The sequence below is a fragment of the Falco punctatus genome (genome assembly GCF_963210335.1).
Source record: "Falco punctatus genome assembly, chromosome: 1".
Lineage (NCBI taxonomy): Eukaryota > Metazoa > Chordata > Aves > Falconiformes > Falconidae > Falco > Falco punctatus.
The window spans coordinates 3,677,818-3,697,807 of record NC_137580.1 but is presented as its reverse complement, the minus strand read 5'-3'; the positions used below and the strand labels follow the sequence as shown (position 1 = coordinate 3,697,807).

Here is a 19,990-nt window from a genome sequence, read left to right as displayed (position 1 = left end):
CTCTCTTCTTCTTGTCTGTGGTCTTTTTGGTCCATCAATATGCACTTTTTACTGCTCAGTAGCCCGCAGCCGTGAAGAAGCCTGACTTTAATCCACATGTAAGGAGATTCTCGTGAACGGACTTGAGGGGTTCTTACTCTTATACTTGCTCAAGGAGTCTTGTTTTTTTTTTCACTGCAAGAGCACTGGCTAACGCATGACAGTACTGGAAGGCAACCTAGGGTTCCTCTTTCCTCTCCCAAAGCACTGAGCTCTCTCTAGCTGAGGCACACTGCGTTACAGTTCCATTAATGGGAGAGGAAGAGATGCATTCCGCTGGTACTCCAAACCGTACTTTGGAAAACCCAGCCCCTCTGTGTACTGAGATGCTCCGATTTATCTTTTTGGGGCAACAGTCTAATATTAAAGCACCATAAGGAAAAAGTAGGGCACAAGGGTTTAGGTTTAGTTACCTAAACTTGAAAGCTCATAATGGCCTGTGGACCTTAAATTATTATACAAGTACCTAAATCAATATCTAAAGCTAGACGAGATATTTTCAAGATCTCCCATGTGCTATTTCACTATTCCTGATATGCAAGTTTGCTGTAATTATTCTCGTTGTTAACTGCTTAATGCTTCCTCATAAAGAACTTTTCCAAATAGGACATATTTAGCAATTTCACCAGAACTGTGAATTTCAGTCAAAATTGGATGTCTTTAGTCCAGCACCTCCAAGCTAAAATCACTTTGTTGATCTGTTTCTAAGCGCCGACTACTTTTCTTAACATATACCTTCCCTGAGAATTTCTTTACTGACCTTCCCCAGGCAGTATCCTCAGCCTGTAACCCAGTCAGATTCCAGATTATGAGAACACAGACAGGTAAGATTCTGAGCAAGTGGGAGACAGACTTGAAATTAAGTAACCTTTTACCTGTGATATAATCCTTCACATCATGTATTTTACTGGCTGGGTTGTTATTTCTAAACATGTACAAATTAAAAGGAGCTGGATCCTTCCCAATTTTCTTCCAGATTTCAATATCGGGTGTTGTCCACCGGCCTGCCAGTATGTCATAATCTCTTTCTCCAAAGTGGACTAGCTTGGTCAGTGGGTCATACAAGCCTCCGTGGAATCCGATTACCAGCTGGAAGTCAAGGTTAGAGTCAAAATAGATCTCTCCATAAGCAGTGTACTGGATTTGTTTAAGCATGAGACCATTGCTACTGAAAACAGCCAGTGGTGTCCCTGTATTGTCTGATGCAATGTAGAACTCATCTCCACTGCTAATTTCCATGGCAAAAAGGTGTCCTTGCAGATCATAGTAAAGAGATGTGATTTCAGAACTTGAGTGGTTATACACGTGAGTTATCCTGGTTGGGTAAGTAAGGTCTGCATAAAAAAACTGGAGATGCTGTCCAAGGCTAGTTTTACTGGAAACTCGTCGTCCAAGTCCATCGTAACGGTAAATCACTGTCCACCCACTGCCTTTGCTATAAACTCGCGTAAGAAGGCCCTTTGAACTGTATTCAAAGATTTCAGTACCCCTCTGACGCAGAAATCCATCTTCATCTAATCGGTACTGAACATCACCTAGTCGAGTTATTCTGTCTCTCAGGTCATAGCGGAGTGGTGTCAGACGGGCGCTGCTACTGGGGTTGAGCAAGTGGAGGTTGCCGTTCAGGTCATAGTTGTATCGCCACATTATTTTTTCATTCAGATAAACTGTCTGGAGCTGACCGTCTACATCATATTCATAAGCGTATTTTGTGGTGTTGGCAAACGGGCCTATCTTAATTTCTCTTTTTGTCACTCGTCCCATGTTATCATACTGAATTGTAATCCAATACATTAATGACCGAAATATCTCATACTGAATCTCCTTGATGCGGCCATGTGCATCAAAGTGTTTTGTGTAGGTCATTACAGCTGTTGAAATGATCTGGTTAATATCATAATATATAACTCCAAATTTTCCAAATTGTTCAACTTTGCCAGAGATATCATCAAACTGGTAGAGATCAATAGGCAGTGGGGTTTCATTGATGACACCTTGCATGCTAGTCACTCTGAAGCTATTGTCATAGCTGTAGTCAAATCGGGCATTTACCATTCCGTCTTCGCTAAAACGGAAAATCTGTCTGTCAATCAGTGGGCCAATTTGCCTGTATCTAATGGTGCAGATAAAACCATCGCTTTGGAGGTTTACTGTTTTCAGGACTCCTGCTGTCTCATCGTAAGTAAAACTAACTCTTGTACTATCATATAAAATTTCTGAGAGCTTGGTCTGCCGTCTGTACTTGAATAAAACTCTTCGGCTTGTCCCCAGGAAGGCAGTTTGGAGGAGCTGCCCTTCTTCATTGTAGTCCATTATGACAGAAGCATTGCTTTCTGGGGGGTTGTATATATTCCGGTAATAACCAATGGAGCGGATAGTCTGCATGGTATGACGAGCAACACTGGGCATGGTGACAGCAGAAAGCCGATCCAACAAATCATATTCGAAGATATACTGCCGTTGGCTATGAAGCAGAAGAACCATTGACTGAAAATTAAGAACAGATTTTTACCATGTGACAAATGGTGGAGTACCCCCCTTCCCCCCCACCCCCATATACCGATACTATTTCTTCACAAAAATGTGACATTCCCGCTTGAGAAAATTATCTCTTCTTTAATTGAGTTATCCTTGACCTTACATGTTGTTAACATCTCCCTGCCTAATTTACTTGGATGCTTAATTGTAAGGGCTTTTGTAATTAGTAGTTCCACATTCATAATTTGCTACTTGTTATGACTGTATCACTCTTTTATCAAGCATTCACAGCTAAACAGCAGATTGTCAATGGATTCAGATAAGTCATGTTTAATATGGGAAGAAGTAAAACTGTCTTAGAGCCATTAACTCATGAGGAGAACAACATATGGGAGATACAATTTCTTCCCTACAATTAGAGATGATTTTGAAGAATTTGAATAGCCTGAGATCCCTGAATACCGTGTTCTTGTTCTGTAAGCTTTTAAGACATAGGCAAACAAATTGTTTATTTCTATCAAAAGGAGCTACTGGGAATTATACTGACATTTTTCTGATGCATGGCTATTATGTATCATAGGTCTTGATTGACTTATGTCAGCGGTGACTAGTAAACAGTATTTGCTGAGCAACAGCTTCGACAGAAATATATTTAAACCCCAGAAAGAAATGGATTCTCTTTTTGCATAGCGGGCATGAGATCTCACAAGGGGGATTTTCACAAATATTTCTAGAGGGAGAGCTATCATTCAGCAATCGTTACATATAATGAAGATTCCTAATCTTTTGACTATCGTTTATTTTGCTGCTGCAACATATAGCAAGTACAAATTGACAGCTCTATTTAGAAACAAGAGCTTTTCTTGGTAGTGAAAAAAAAAAACAACAATGAAGACTACAAACAAATTATTTTCAACTGAATTATACTGCAGCGATCTATTCCCTGTACCTTAATTTAAGTGTTAAGATAAAAGGTAAATACTGATGCTTCTTGTTAGCTGGTGGCCTAAATAATTTAAAACCACATCAATTCCTAGCAATTAGCTACAGCGTGATTACGTATCTATTGTGTAAAACATTCCCCTAGGAATCATATGCTGATACTTAGAAGAACTGAAAGGTGCTTCTACTACCTCTTTTTGCTTTGTACGCAGCAGTCAGATGCTGCAGAACTTCAGCATGTTCCAAGCATTTTTTAAAACCCGAGTGTTCTTTACCTTTTCCAAATATGTGTAACTCCAAGTTTTCCCATCAGCAAACACTCTAGACACTATCCTTCCCTGTCCATCGTACTCTATTTTTTCACTAGTGGTCCCTCGCTGTATGCTGCCTATTTGACCTGTGGATGAATAGGTAACATTGACAGCCATCAGCTTGCTGCTCGGTAGCCACAGGGTGGGGTGCCCTGACGTGTCGTAGGCAATCCGCAGCAGGAATTTACGGTGGTCATCGTAGATCTTTTCTGTCTTTGTGGTTCGATCAAAGTCAACTGAAAGGAGGTTTCTGCCATTAACCTTTTTAAAGCAAACAAAATGACACAATAAATCATGCTGTTCAAACCTTAGCCACCTATTATTTCCCAAAAGCTAGCTATTCTTTAAATACCATGTACAGTGATTGATTTGCTGTGCGTGTAAATTATTTTAGCAACTTTTTGATGTAAATGTAAGGCACTATATTAGCATCTACTTTAGAAGGTCTCATTATATGAAGAGATAGCCCAGAATTTGTTGCAGTGTATTCTTTCTTAATGCTTAGTCAACTGTTAAGAAAATTAGTGAAAGATGATGAGCACTGAAAACTTCTGTAATAAATGGGGCCATTTCAGTGAACAAACTACTTCTTTTGTAGGCAGTCCAAAGTATATCTAGCAAATTATTGTCAAAACGTATTCCCGGTAACCGCTTGTCCAATTCATAAGAATCACGCCATGAAAGAACTGAATCCTAATCTTCCACAGCAAGTATTTTTCAAAATGGTAAATACAAAAGCATGTTAAATCTTCAGATTAAGCTTAAACAGTTTTAGAAAACAGTTTTAGATCCCCCTCTGGATCAAATGGAAGTTTAACTCACTATACCGCTGCTGCAACGTATTGATGAGGATGAAATCCTTAGTAGAGGATTATGTCTTTCACCTAATTAACTGACCACTTAAAGCTATAAATGACTGGAAGACTACTGAACCACTGAAAAACAGTTACAAATGCTTTAAAGTTTATATTCTGATTTGGAATCAAGGCCTTAGCCTGCATACCTTTATGTTAAAAACTGTATTATTTATATATGTAAACTACGCTGGTGGATAGTGATTTCCATGTAATACTTTTCTGTTGAAATTTCTGCCCCTCTCCCCTTTTAGTGTTCTAAATATGCTAACTTTCACTTTCATTGACTCGGCCCTCATTTTTATATTTATGAAAGGAAAATGTCTGTTTTTCTTTTCCCACGTTGGTATCTTTGCATTTCTCTGTTCCCCCTCTGCATTGAACTGGTTTTTTTTAGTGTTCCCAAACAGACCCCTAGGATTTTTTTTGTTCATCTGTAAACCATTTCTGGATCTGCCGCGTCTTTTGAAAGTTATTCCAGGTGGGGATGAAACACCGATAACTAAGATTTTTCAACACCGTATTTTGCTAACATATGGGAAGTAGGGGACAAATGGACATTAGGCTATGTGAGCTAAGATTTTTTTTTAATTATTCCTTTTCAAGCACTTGATGCATACATTACAAAGAGGTGAAGAAAGATGGCTAAATAACATTCAGAAAAGAACAAGAAAACAGATATCCTGACCAAAGAAATGACTGGAGGATTTCTGCATTTTTCAAAGCTGCATGTTCAAAAATAACGCATCATGGATGTTGGTACTTACACCCTGAGGTAAGCTTCTAAAAGATCATATAAATTAGATTCTTTGTTACTGGCATAAAAGGTTTTAAAGTGCTGGTGGTGGGCCATAGGCAAATATGAAAAAAAAATCCTACAAATGCTCAGTTTTGCTTTTACCTGTCTGTCTGTCTACAATACCTTTCTCTTTTTAACACTGGCTTGAGAACAATCTGTACTGTCAATGCAGGAACAAAACCAATGTTCTCATGTAAGTCTTCTAAGTAAGGAACACAAAGTCTAGCAGATGCAGAATAGCTACTTTATTTAGCGAGCCATCAAATGTGATTTAAATATGTTTTGAGAAATTAATGCTACAAGACTGATTCTCGAAGTAGGTTAAACTGAACTATGAAGTATGCCAATTCACTTCCTTTTTGTCATTTTTTTTGGACTTACTGATTTTCAGGTAGTTTTTGTTTAAATTTTCCAACATCTAATACTCGCTCATTTGCCTAAATTCACTCTTAAATCTTGTTTGTCTCTGGCTTTTATTTCCCAGCCTCTCCCACGCATGCCTGCACTCATCTCTGCGTTCTCCCTGCCTGTTTGCTTCTCTGATTCCCCCCACCCCCCTTTTCTCTCCATCTTCCCTTCCTTATTTTACATTTAATTACGATTTTTATTAATTTTCTTGTCTACTTGTCAGGCTTAGACACTGAAGCGAGAATGGGCACTTGTGATTTTCTGAATTGGCAAAGAGGGAAGGGTGGTTTTATGGTTAAGGCAGATGTCCAAGCAATTGTGGTTAATTTCTTGGCTAAGCACATCCTTCCGGTGTAAATTGCAGAAAAGTACTTAATCTGGCTGTCTCACTGCCATATCTGCTAAATAGGATAATAACATCCCTTGCCTTCTCACTTTACATCTGTTTGGTCTGTGTAAGGGCAGAATACGAGGGGAAAGGAAGGAAATGCCTCTTTCTCCAGCCAGATTCATGCTTCTAGATTTCTGCTGACAATTGTTCCTGAGTTCAGACATGCAAGCTTTTGGTGACATTTTGGCTATGCCTGCATAACCTCTTAATACAGACAGCAATTACAATAACAACAAGTTTTGGTGATACAGCTTCTTTCATTGGACAGTACGGGGCTGGAATAACATATGTCAGCTCAAGTACTGCCTTCAACAGAAGCGTTTCTTAACAGCTCTGCTACCAAAATGCTTTTACGGCAGAACCTGAACATTTTTATTGGGTCTAAAAGACAGTCACACGCCAAATATATGTGAAACCTCTGGGTTTCATTATGATAAGAATAGTATTTCAGGAAATTTTCAATGAAGAAACGATGACATAAAACTGAGTCTCTTGACCAGTCCCTGCCTACTGTCCTACTACATTTCAGTAGTTTAGGTGTTCATCTCTCGTGCTCTGCTTTGACTCCTGGTTTTATTTCCAATGAGAAGCATGAAATCTGGCTGCGATTCCCCCGTTAGAAGTAGGGGTGTATTGCTGTGCCTTACAGAGAGGTTCAAGAGGTAATGTGAAAACTGGGGACCTCTTTAGAGCTTGGAGCGTGTCACGTTTCAGAAGGCAGAGCAAACTCTCCCTGTGAGCCCTCTTGTCCACAGTACCCGTCTACTCTGCACGCATCCCTTGAGACAGAGCTCATACCAGTTCCTTTCTTTGGGACCCTTCTGAGTAAGGGTCCTTTGTGTAGAGGACTGTCAGGACCTCTGCCAAAGGCCAGCCTGCAGACCAAATGAACAGGTCCAGGGACAAAACTAGCTTACCGAACAATTCCAAAAGAAGTCTGAACAAAAGTTTGATTGACAGAGGGTTGTTGAGTTAAGGAGGGTGACATAATTCCTAATTAATTTCTTTATAAAGACTACTAGTAATGGGTAGAACTAATACAGGATAGAAAACCAAGAGTGTACTTTGTAATGTTATATACTGCATATATTTAACACAGTGAAAGTGTCATATATATGAGTACATTTACTGGCAATACATTTTGTCACTGCTTTTTGTCTACATTTGTCATCTTTTCAGCCAAATGTTACTGACATATCTGTAGATGAAAATGATGAGCTCCCTCAAATATTCCTGTTCTTTCTGTTTTCTTTCTCTGCTTTCCTACATCCCCCACCCACCCCCGAGCAACATTTCTGTAATATCTTCCCATGTAAATAATTTTCAAGAAACCTTCCTTTTTTCTTGCTGACAAGATTTTACTTTTCTTTGGCGTTTTTCTCTTTAGTAACCCGTATTTTCCACCTACTTCTCCCATTTGTATATACATGTTTAATTACTATTTTACCCTAATGTATAATCTGTCACTTTCCCATCCTTCTTGTTAAATCTTTCCCTTTTCTCTGCTATTCCTTTTTTCCTGTTAACTCTTCCAAGTTAAAGCGACATTGCAAGTTAAACTTCCAAGTTAAAGTGACATCTTTTACCCCCTCTGCACCTGAATGGCAAAATTTTGCTTCACTTTTGAGAACTGGACTCATGGGGCTTTGTTTCACTGCCAAACCCAAACCCCACGGTATGGTTATTTTATTTTCTGTTGGGCTTCTTTCACAAATGAACTGGCAGGTGTGTTATCCCACTGTTCTACGTAATGACACGTCTAGGAACCAGAACCACAAGGAAGAGCTCCAGAAGCATAGCTTTCTTTCCTAATCCATGTAAGACAGCTGCCATAGCTAGGTGCAAGCGTGTTGTTCTTAAGCAGCAGCTGCTGTGCATAATCATTCTTCCTTCCTGGAAAAAATCCATCCTCCTTGCAGAGCAAGTGGTAAAGAGGAATATAAGGTGCGTGACAGCATTCCCTTTCTCATCCCAAAGGAAGATATAAAAAAAATTTAAGATTTAAAATGGCATGTTACCTCTTAGAAGTTGAGTGGTCTGAAATTACTTACCTTCATTTGATATCCTGTCTAGGCTTTACTTAAAGAACTGAATTCAGTTCTAATAGTAAGTCAGACCTCTGATGTGGTCTTGAAATGGTCTCCTGGCAACCCAATTTTAAATGCTTAATTTATGTTGTCTTTACCAAATGGCTGTCATAAATCATAGTTTGCTTCCTACTTACATTTCACTGACTGTATAGGAAGAAGAAATGCCAACAAAATGGTAAAGACATATGTTAGAGGAATATGCTATACACATGCACACACAGTTAAACCCTTTCTACCATAAATAAGTATTAGTTCAATTTATATTTAAAATAAAAATGAAAGAAAATCCTAGGACTGTGCTAACTTATGGTAGAATAATTTAAAACAAGATTCAAAATCAGGCATGTGAATTCAGTACCAGAAACAAAGCCAGTAAAGGAGAGCAGAAAATTATTCTTTTATCCTGGTTCATTCCAATGAATTCCAGGCTAACCACAACAGTTTAGAGTCCGCAGAAAAGAGCAGTTAATAAAGAAAACCAGCCAATAAATGATGTAATAAAAGCAGTTACTTCCAGCTCTACAGTAAGCTTGTCTATGGTAAATATTCTGTGGTTGTTGGAGGGCAGTACCTATAGGAATCTATTTAACATTTCCTTTCACTTAATGAAAATGCAGTAGGTGCCACACATGCTCGTGTGCTTACCCGAAGCTTTCGGCCAAACACGTTGACTTTTCCCTGGGCTTGCTCTTTCCGGAATCGCCACTCCACCAGGTTCTGCCCGTTCTCCCCTGGGAGGGTCATGTTCCTCTTGGCCACTGTTGGGTTGGCAGTGCCAGCCAGCACGTGTGGCTCTGTCTGATAGTGTGAGTCCAGGCCGCTGGCGTACAGGATCCTCAGTGAGCCATCGTAACCGATCTGGTAGCTATTTCTTAACTGATCTGAGAAAGCAAAGAAGAGAAGCATGGATTACCGACATGGGTTAAGAGTCTGCCCTTGTCCCACACCCTTCATGCAATACGTGTATGTAACATCTTAACTCCATGTAATTGACCCGATGGTAATAAACATCCAGGGTGAGGCTGGTAAGAATGTCTGTATCACATGAGACCACAAATGCCTTTGGGACCCATCTTGAAAGTTGCTTAAACACTTAAAAAAATCCCAGCCTCAGACTATATTCTTTGGACTGGCACAAAACATATGTTCTCCTCTTTTACTGGGCATTTTTGGCCTAATCCTAAGCATACCATGACTACTGACTTCTGCAAGGATGTGGCTGCTGGGACGTCACATGCTATTTTAAAGCTACTATCTCACTTCATGCTATTTCTGTACCTATTTCCCTTTCAATCCGTTTTGCTCTCCTGTCCAAGATTCCCTTTTAATACCAAGCAGATATTCTGATTGCTTTCCGTAGCTCTTTACAAAAGCTATTTGGTTAGAAAATATTAATTCTACTTTCATTGCAACTTCTTCCCCAAACAGTTCTTTCTATATATGTATAAAACCATGGAGGTATCGCTCCTTCCTCCAAATGCTATGCCTCTAAAGTTTCCCTCTAATGCATCCGATTGGAGCTGCCTGTACCATAAGAAAACAGTTTTCAGGTCAGTATCTGCTGAGAAATCTTTTGTTTACAGTACCTTGAACCATGGTATAGAAAGAATCAATTGATGATAAGTTGGAAGTGATGCTGACATCTTCCTCTCTGCTGGATGACTGAATGTCCACTGTAATGGCCCCTTCCATTTCCCCATGAAGGTTAGTGACAACTCCAGTTGGGAATGTAACGTTTGTTAGACGGCCCTCACTATCGTAGCTAAAAAAAGAAAAAGAAAAAAAAAAAACAAAGAAAAAAAAAAAAAGAAAAAAAAAGAAGTGTCCAGAAATGATACATAGCAGGAACAAATTGTTTTCATTTACAAGTCAAATGAACACAAATGCCAGCTACTCATATTGTTAAGGCACGTTTGCTTTTTTGTGCATGGGATAGGCAGAGCAAAGACTTCAAACGTGCTTTGAAGTAGTCAAAAGACTGCTTAACATACAGGAGCCTCAGTGGTGATAGCAAGAGCAAACAGATGGATCTTCAGCTCTGCATATTATTCTTTGAAGTGTGACCAGATCCTGCTGCACATCTAATTCACCATTTCAAAGGAAGCATATTTATTGGTGCTAAATTCTGTAGCATTCTGTACTTACTCCCTATTATTAGACTAGATTTTGCTGTTATTGTAGGAATCTTCAAAATTTTTCATAAAAAGGGTATCTTGGTAGGAGTGTCTCTTGGGCCTTTCCTATCCAGTGTTTATGCAGACCACCTGCCCTCCTGCTCCTGAGTTCTTAACAAGCCTTGTATGATTAAGAAAAAGAATCTGGGGTAATATTTAATTTACTTAAGCTGCTTGTAGCTGGAAATCGGAACAGCTACATGTATAACTCGTTAATTGCTTATGGGTCATAGTTTGCGAATGGTGGCATAAGCCATGCAGGAGATGCTTTTTTTTCTGGCTCTACTGACATTTCTTTAAACCAACAGCTATATATCCATTTAATATGAATAGACAGAGACAGTTTCTGTAATTGAGGTAGACCTATGAGGTCTAAACCATGTCTTTCCCTACGCTGTTAGGTACACTCCTTTGGCTCTAGACCTGAGACCATGCTCGCTCACAGACATGCACTGTGGTCACGCTATGGAGAGGTAAAACATTATGTGACATTCAGGTCATATAACTGCCTTTAAGATTAGCGCTTCCAGGACTACAGCCTTCATTTGTCAGCCAAGGTGTTCAGCTGAGGTTCCTTGTTTCGAAGTATAGCCTGCCTGTACCTGGAACAGAGAGAAACAAGTATCCAAACGGTGCTTCCAGGCCCACGTATGACCTGTTTGCTCTCAGGAGTTTTTCACCCCTCTCCTGTGACTGTGTAGTGGGAAGCTGAGGGAAGCTTTAGTCTCTTAAAGTAACTAGAATGTGACCCTGCAGGTCCTCGCAGACATTTCATGCTTACAATTATCATCAAAATTGCTCCTTCTGGCAAGAAATGCAAAACAAAAAAAAAAACAAAAACCAAACCCAAACCAACAACAACAAAAAAACCCCAAGCATATCAGTGAGGCTATAGAAACTCCTTTTCTTAAATTGAGAGAATTAATTCCAAACAGTTTTAACCCACAACGCCCTAACTTTCTCTGAACAGCATGAGTACTGCACAGCAGTGCTGTAACTGAAAGGATTAGGTTAAGAAATGTTTTTTTCCAGTTTGCTTACTCTGTAGATTTGACAGCTTTTTGCATACAGTCATTTCCATCCTTTTAACACAGTTGATTTCCTTTGTTTATATAAGACTTTTACTTAGCAACAGGAAAAAGAAAAGAATGTTTAAAAATCAGAAACCATACTGCAAGCCAGGGAAACCAAGTGAGGAAACTTATTTTTTGAAGTTAAGTACATTTCAAGATAATGGGGTTTCTTCCAGTGTGTTTCTAGCCCTAACTGGCTCTTTTTCGCTTACTGGACTTGGCACGCTGAGATGCTGCATTTATGCGTGAGACCGAAACAAACATACCAGCGTTCCTCGCGCATGAATGTGACTGCTAGCCTGTTCATGACCGACCTTCCATCTCATTCCTCAGTTCTGTAATTTATTTTCATGCACAACTTCCCTTTTCAACTCCCAGGCGAATGTGTATTGTTCAATTACTGCTCTTTTCTATTTTCTGCTTCATGTTTGAAAACGGTATTTTTTTGGTATTTTGTTGGGAATTACATGCGTCCTTTGATTCCAGTAGCCAAATACTGGTCTTTATTTCAAGCAATGCTTACTATAGCTGCAGAAGGTAAGGATTCCCTGTAAGAACAACTTTTCACCCTTTGCATTGCAATACTTGTGAGAAATTATTTATCATAGTTCTGAGTATACCACTTGAGTTGGAAAATGCTACACATACAGTACGCTTCGCTGCAGTATGCAGCACTGAACATCGCTATTCTTGTTTTATGCATTCTTGCTTCCACATTTTTTTTTTTTGGAGTCCATGCCTATAGTTCCTGGACTGGTCTCTTCTTTCACAAATACATGAAAGCACATCATGAGCCTGAGATAAGCAGCTAATATTATTACAGTGGGGGAGAGTTCAAAGATCAGCAAAAAAATGATGCTACACATTCATGTTCTTAAAAACATGCCTTTAAAGCTGAAAGAATCTTAAAAGCCACGATTGCTTAGTTCAGGCATCTTAGTGTAAGAAGAAAATCTGACTGAGACGTGAAAGGCAAGAATAGGGTTTTTCATACTTTTATAGCCAGGAACAAAAGGAAAGAAGGGAAGTAGGTCTTTCTGCAATTTACTACGTATTCCATTTTATGATGGATTGTAATGTGTGTCCTTCATTTTGTTCACAGCACATCGAATACCAAACTTACTTTATACTTGCTATCTTTTTGCCCACAATCAAAGCCTTATCAATGCTCAGCATAGCAACATCACTCATACCTTTGGGCATTGCTCTGCCATTTTTCCTATTACATTCAAATATCCTTGCATTCTGCTGCCAAGGTGAACTTATTCATCCAAGACTGTCAGTTTTAGACTAAGAGATTTCTTTTATCTGCCTAGTGTTCTAATATTGAAATTGCCCTAAAAAGGAGTGAGATCTCAAGTCTAGAGGGTGAGTGCCTATATTTGGCATTTCACAGCCTCTTTGATCTTTTCATCCAAACACAAGCTGCGGCACGCGGGTTACCGCGGAGCCCTCTGATCTTTCTCCTGTGCCAGGCTCCACGGCAAAGTCATTCAACCCATCTCTTCAGTTCCTCAAGAGCAAGCTGCACGTAAACTTTTTTCAAGAATCTAACCAGAAACTTGCTCACTGGCTGTGACCTCATGTGCATTAATCCCGCCAGCTCATTGGCATTTGCATTAATGTAACAATCTTCGTATTTGGTCAATAACTGCAGAAGACGGCAGCAGGGACAGCTGCTGCCACCGTGAGCTGACGTTCCCCTTAGATCAAATTCTTTTTCTTCTTTAGGATGATGTGCCACTGCCAGATAATTTTACCCTTCTGCAGTGAGAATTTCTCAGAGATAATGACTATCAGCTTCCCAGATTCTTGACCTTTTGCTCTTCACCTGCTGTAAGTCTCTTTTCCATTGTTCATCTCCTTTAGTTTTAATTACATTCCTTCCCAGACCATTTTCTTCTGTTCTAAGTCTGTAGGACACTTCACTTTGCAGTGATAACTTCTCGGTAAGCCTCGTGACAGATGGAAATGCCCCACTTTCTTTATTTCTCACTTGTTTCTCATGTGCGCTGTATCTTAGTTTGGAGCACATTTAGCTCAACCCCAACTTGCAGAGCATTATTAATGTTTTATATCAGAATTTACTTCAACATAAAATAGGGAGCTGTAGAAATGAAGTGTATAGTAAAGGTTGCTGCTAACACCAATTCTGAAGTTATGACTGATACTGTTTTTTCCACAGACTTCGGCAGCACGCTCCCGTAACAAAATCTGTTATTTTTTTTGATTGTGTGTGCGCTATTGTAAACATGTCAGGTTGAAGAGCGAGGCATGCTGGTTCCTGCGCATTTCAAATAACAAGACATACAGTGCAAATGTGTATTATGTATTTCTTTAAAGACTAGTTACAGATTATACTATTAGTTGGGATACTGTAATAGAGAAATGAGGCATGAATGCATTTCATAATATAGACGTGTATAATTTCGACAGTAAAATGAAAAGTACTGTTATATTCTCACTCAACACGCATCAAGCATTTCCTCGGTGCGTCTCGAATTATAAAGAGTGGCTAAAAAATTCACGGAACATTACCCTACTTGTTTCAAATTGTTTGTTGGAAGCCTTATATACCAAGGTGCTGCTTCTTGGCATGTGAGAACATAAGTTTTGAAGCTGGCTTTCAGAAGTGCAGCATGATGTGTACTCATCATGTTAACACATAAAATCTATCTTAACCTGGCAATGAAACGCCTCTTTCAGCTTGTTGAGGCCCTGAAGTTCACATTTAGGTAGAGAACTGTTGGCTTTAGCATTAAAGTGTTGGTTTGCAGATACGTTCTTGCGCTTGTCTTCGGCCTCCCATAGCATACTGCAAGTTTAGTCCCTCCCACGTAGTGAATTCATAGTTGGAAAATTACAGTAAAGAGCAGCCACCTTGATGGGGTGTCACTACATTGCTAAACCAGTAACAAAACAGTTATCTTGCCGATCAAAGAAAACAAATCCATAGTTTATATAGCGTGACTTCTATTATCATTTCTTCCCCTGTATGGAGCTCTCCTGTCCTCCACCAGCTTAAACAGGGCACAGCAACTTACTGGGAGCTCTAGTTCTGACCATTTTTAACCGTTATGTGGGTTGCTGAGAGAGAAGAAGACTTTCAACTTCAACATAATGAAATTTGTTATTTTTTTCCCTTCCTTTCTGAGTTGCTTTCCTCATTTTGCTAAGCATTTTTTCTTTTTATTTGTCTGAAGAGTGGCTGAATGAGCCTGCTAAGAAAGAAAAAAGGTGACAATAATATACAGATGCATGGATAGACAAATGATTTCTCCTTTTTTTTTTTTTTTTTTTTTTTTTTTTTTTTGGCACTTCTTCTGTGGATTTCCATTTCAGTGGCTCCATACCTACTCATTTATAACCTGCCTTTTAAAAAATATTAATTGAAATACTGTATGCATATATTCCTTTATTTCCACACAGTGTATTTGACATCTTAAAAGGTTTAGCGTCTTGCTTGTGAATTCACAGAACAATGTATCAGGAAACACAAAATATTAAACTGTAACAGATTGTTATTTTTTTTAAAATAATGAACAATAAGATAGCTACATGTCTTGGTAATATTGTTTTGTTTTGCTTAACAAAAAGCAAGCAAATGTGTCATAAATGACAATTTGATGTATGTTAGTAGGCTTGGAAATTATGACAAGAGGATTTATTTATTTATTTAAATTTGACTATTGTCTTAGAAGGGTAGCATTTTCCTTTGCTTTTATCTGGAATATTGTTAAGCATGAGAAAAAAAAATTCAATATAGTTTCCAGTCTTGCAGAATTGTAAATGTACAACCAAAAAAAACCCCCAAACCCAACAGCTTCCTTCCCTTCTTTTCCCTTTCCTTTCTGCTCTACTCCTTTTCTCTTTCTCTCTCTCATTTCCCTTTTTCCTTTTTCTTTTCCCTTCTGCTGTGCCTAGATCTGAGGAAATGAAAATGAATTAATAGTAGTTCTAGAGAATAGGTCCAGCAGTGATTCTAGTGATTCTGGAAAATAGGTCCAGGAGTGATTTAGCTCTAGGAAGGAGCTAAAGTAAACTGCAGCCCAAAGTCCAATTCTGGACAGGAATTTATCTACCTACTTGTTTTTTTTAATAGAATTTGGGCCGAAAATACAAGCTCACAAAACCACAGAGGCTGGAATGACATTAGAAGTATTGGTATCTGCTAAATTTCTCTGTCCTGCTCAACCGAATGTCAGACAACTCAAGCTTAAATTCAAGCAGCTGGTCCACTTTTCCTGTTCCTTTATCTGATGGCTGCCTTCCACGGGGAAAGGGTCTTTATCACGTTTTCATCTGGAAAGTCTTATGCAACTGTTTGCACAGCTGGTTAAATAATTCAGGTAATGGGTCTTTTATCTTAGCAATGTGGTCAGGACGAATTTTTCAGCTCAGGTTTAATGAAGAGATTTCCTCAGCTGGAAAGCGATCGACAATTTCTCTTTTCACCTTCTCTTGTTATAACCGCAGCTTTTGAGGCTTTTTTTTTTTTTTTTTTGTGTGTGTGTGTGTGTCTATTTTGTCATAACGTTAAAAGGATAGTTTTCCTTCTTTTTTTGTAAACTGGCAGTCAGCACACCAGACGTGAACAATTCACCTAAACAGGCCCTTCTTGACAGCTATAACTCATCTGCAAAACAACAGGCAGACTCTAACCGAAAATCACTGCAGGAAATGTGTCTTGGAAAAGGAGCTCAAAGAAATGAATCAACACCTTCCCTTGTGATAGCTCGCTCACTTCCGCACAGAGAAGTTTTTGATGCTCATTTTCCACTTCATTGCACAACCAGACAAACACGCGCAAGTCCAGCGCGGGTGCTGCAGTCAGATGGACCACCTTCACAGCCTCATCTAAAATGACTTCCAGAGACAGGTATTTGGGGGGCGCGGTGCTTTGCAGTGAAAGAATAAATACGTGAATTTATCATGCCGGGGCTGCTGCTTTACTTTTTGCCAGGAGACTGCCAAACTTCTCACTATTGCTGTACGGTGTACCCGGGGCTGGGGGTGCACCTCAGCCGTGCATACCAAGGGCAGCCCATTCCAGAGCGATTGAAGGGGGCTTGTCCTTTTGAAGAGGAGACTAAATTACAGTAGCCAGGCTTTTATTTACAAGACCTCAGTGCTCAGCAGCTGCTTTTCAACTTCCCTCTAATGGGAATCCATCCGCCCCCGAGCTCCGCAGGGTCCACGGGGGGCCAGACTGGTTTTTGCTGGGCTATGCAGAGCCAGCTCCTGCCCCGCAGCCGCTTCCCGTGTGCTGGGTCTTTAATCTCAAGGCTCCCTGAGGCTGCTGGTTTGTTTCTGTGTCACTTCCCCCCCACCTTCTTAGCTCATCTATTACCGTACAAATAAACTGTGTGCCTTGTCGATATAAATACCGGAGTACGGCCTTTCAAATAAAAGAACCGCTGGTGTGTATCTACTTGGTATGACGGATTGTCCCTTGCTGTAAGGTCTGCCTACACTAGCAGAGCTGAGCGCACAGGCCTTTGGTCAAGAAAGGATGTAAGGCTGGTCTCCTTGGCCAGACATTTTTGTTAACAGAAGAAGCTGTAATGTTGCTTTTTTCCTCTTAATTCTTCTCCGCTCCCCCCCCTTTTTTTTTCCTCCTTCTCCATTTTGAAAGGTAAAAACTCTGTGAAGGTGGTTTTATAGGGTCACAAAAAGCAGACATAAACTTATTAAATAGCATTATGTTTGAAAAGCAGATTTAACAAAAGGGCAGCTGGATTATATGGGTATATAATTTTTCTTTTAGGACGGTGGAATAGCAAATGGTAAACAAATGCTGCTTGACGCCAGCTCTGCAGGTAACTTGGCATAACATCCTTATTCCTCCGAGGCACCACTACAGACTTGAGGAGCCAGAGTCTCCCCTCTTTGGAGGGAACAAGGTAGGACTTTCAACTTCATGTGCCTTGTAGGCTCCCTAAAGAGCTGATCAGTCCAGCCTCACTGGGGACATCAAGGAGGACCAAATCTCTTGATGAGACTGGTAAAATAGGACCGTGTGTTCAAAATACAGAATGACTGAAAATAGGGGGCTGCCTTTTCAGGTGCCGTCTGGAGCCGCCCTCCCACCCTCGCTGCACCGGGTCCCTTGTGAAGTGAGTGTAAAGAAGAGCAAGCGAGCTTAGCTGTAGCCTCCCTGACAGTTCTGTTTGACAAAGAAAATTAACGTGGGACAAGAATATTAACTATGTCAGTAACTGAACAAATGGTATCAAGTCCCTGATAAAGCCAAATGTGAAACGGATACTTTCAGGAACCTGGATTGACAATGCAGGACATTTATGTATGTCATTAATAGGAACAATGCCATTTTCCCGCTGAACTATCCTTACTTTTTAAGCGCTTTCCAAACCCACAGAGACATTATATGCCGATTTTCTTGACAGAAATCAAAGCACTTCTTCTCTCATGCATGTAAGATGTAATAATGTTGTTATGTGTCTTCAGCATTGCTATTTTGATATTACTACCTATTCAACAGTTTCTCAGTTCTGCTTTTATTACTTAGCCTAGTTTTAAGCACAAGGAACAGTAAACATTTAAGAATGAAGAAATGGGTAAACGTCTATTAGACGAGCTATACTACTGATATCAGGGCAATTAGGGACACGCTACAGTGCTCTAAAAATTTTCACATTTATATCTAATGGTATCTATACACGGCTGCTTTGTTATTAAGCAGGATGAGTCTGAAGCAGCAAGTTTGTGTGCTCCACTGTCAGCACAAGTCTTGCAAGACTGAAGCATGTAACACCATGTTGTATTATAATTATGAAATTTACTGTAAAGTTGAGTTACATTTCCAGTTTAGAAAATTGTGAGATCATAACCTCTATTCTTAGTAAAAGGAAGCTGAATTTAGAAATTTAAAAAATTTATTTAACAATTTATCTAAAGAAGAAACATGGTAAGTACGGTCAGAAAGCACAACTGTCACTAGGCTCCTCTCAAAAACTGAATGTTGCACAAAACATGGTTACATGTTTGTGTAGTACTGATTTATCTATGGGAAGGTTCGAACAAACCATGTTGTTCTTCAGCTTGTGGTTGTGCACGAATGAAACACGTCCGCTTGGTATCTTCCCCTGAAAGTTCTCTTTGGATAGTGGGAACACTTAGCTTGTTTGAATAGAGGGAAGTGGTTTAATTGCCTTTTGGCCAGCCTTGCCTCCACAGGTCTACATGAAACCGTGAGAGACAGTTATGCCTACTAGTTTCAATCTGTGCCATGCTGAGAGGAGGAGAAGCCCCACGTCTTGACTAACAGGGAACCAGCTAGTCCCCGAAATGTGCTTTAAGGGAGAAATGTTATGTATTGCATGCTGGATTGAGACAGGCGATGTGGATAAAGAGGCACTGATGCAAAGACTGGTTATTTCAAAAATAGTCCTAAAAAGACTGTTCAGAGATGGTTAAGAAAGAAGACACTACGTCTTTTGTTGCTTTTATGTATTAAATATAATATGGGAAGATTAAAGACATTGCACTTGTAAGTCATGGTTTGCAATCAAGGGCTGATGTGATGCCACAGAAGTCAATGCAAGAATATGGTAACTGGCTGAAGAAAACTGTTTTAATGAGCATGGTTAATTACACGGTTAATGGTGAAGTCATTATGTTTTACACTGGTGAAGCAAGAAGCAGTAAAAGCAGAAGGTACAGAAGGCTGTTGATGGTAAAAGGATAAAAATATCTAAAAAGCACTACGATACCAAGGACATTCAGAGAATGCTGTTTAGGGGTGATAAAAAAATCCAGATTCCAATTTTGTAAAAAGTTCTGGTATTTGCAAGAAAACAGAATCAAATTAGAATGAAATCCCCCAAATTGCAAGAAATAAAGACGACGAGGCATTTTTAGATATTCATTTTACTGAAACATGAATATGATAGAAAAATGAACACAAATAGAAATATTAATTAAGAGTTGTGAACCTCTTAATATACAGCAAAAATGCAAGTGAATTGACACTGTTTGGGGGGTGGGATAATTTTTATCTGATCACCATTAAATACTTGCTTTTATCTGAATGGAATCTTTCAGTAGAAGTTCCATAGACTTTTTACAAGCCAAATCTCAGTATTTCCAAGTCAGACTCCATAAGCAATGCATTCAGATGAAGCAAGAGGAAAACTGCAAAATATCATCTGTTCCTTGTTGCCAAATGCCGACAGTTACAGATGATATGCCCGGTACGTGGGGAAACTAAACAAGCCCAAACCAGAGGCAGTATCTTACTCTGCATCACAGAGTTTTAAGGCAGTCACAGCACTGAATGCATTGTTAATAAAAGCGTAATATGCAAAGGCTGATACTCTGTAGCACTCAGTGAAAATAGATTTTTACCTGCAACACTGTCTAGTCTGTAAGTTACCGTAAGAATTTCACATTCTGCATGATTTCACCACCT

The 19,990-nt window shown here is 39.5% G+C and overlaps 2 protein-coding genes across 19 annotated transcripts in view; one reads left to right on the top strand and one right to left on the bottom strand.

Annotated features, from left to right (window-relative positions):
• Window positions 1-19,990, bottom strand: part of TENM3 (teneurin transmembrane protein 3) — a 437,496-nt gene that overhangs the window by 8,897 nt on the left and 408,609 nt on the right. For all 18 annotated transcript variants that reach the window (XM_080379140.1, XM_080379147.1, XM_080379148.1 and 15 more), the window contains 4 exons: window positions 9,899-10,074; window positions 8,958-9,193; window positions 3,735-4,031; window positions 915-2,526 (listed from right to left, as the gene is read on the bottom strand). In XM_080379140.1, the coding sequence (XP_080235266.1) occupies window positions 915-2,526; window positions 3,735-4,031; window positions 8,958-9,193; window positions 9,899-10,074 (2,321 nt within the window). The remainder of the gene's footprint in view (window positions 1-914; window positions 2,527-3,734; window positions 4,032-8,957; window positions 9,194-9,898; window positions 10,075-19,990) is intronic.
• DCTD (dCMP deaminase) overlaps window positions 1-19,990 on the top strand; it is a 127,193-nt gene that overhangs the window by 104,441 nt on the left and 2,762 nt on the right. The window contains exons 12-14 of the mRNA XM_080379413.1: window positions 1,016-1,140; window positions 5,231-5,399; window positions 16,136-18,887. The gene's annotated coding sequence lies outside the window, so the exon portion shown is untranslated. The remainder of the gene's footprint in view (window positions 1-1,015; window positions 1,141-5,230; window positions 5,400-16,135; window positions 18,888-19,990) is intronic.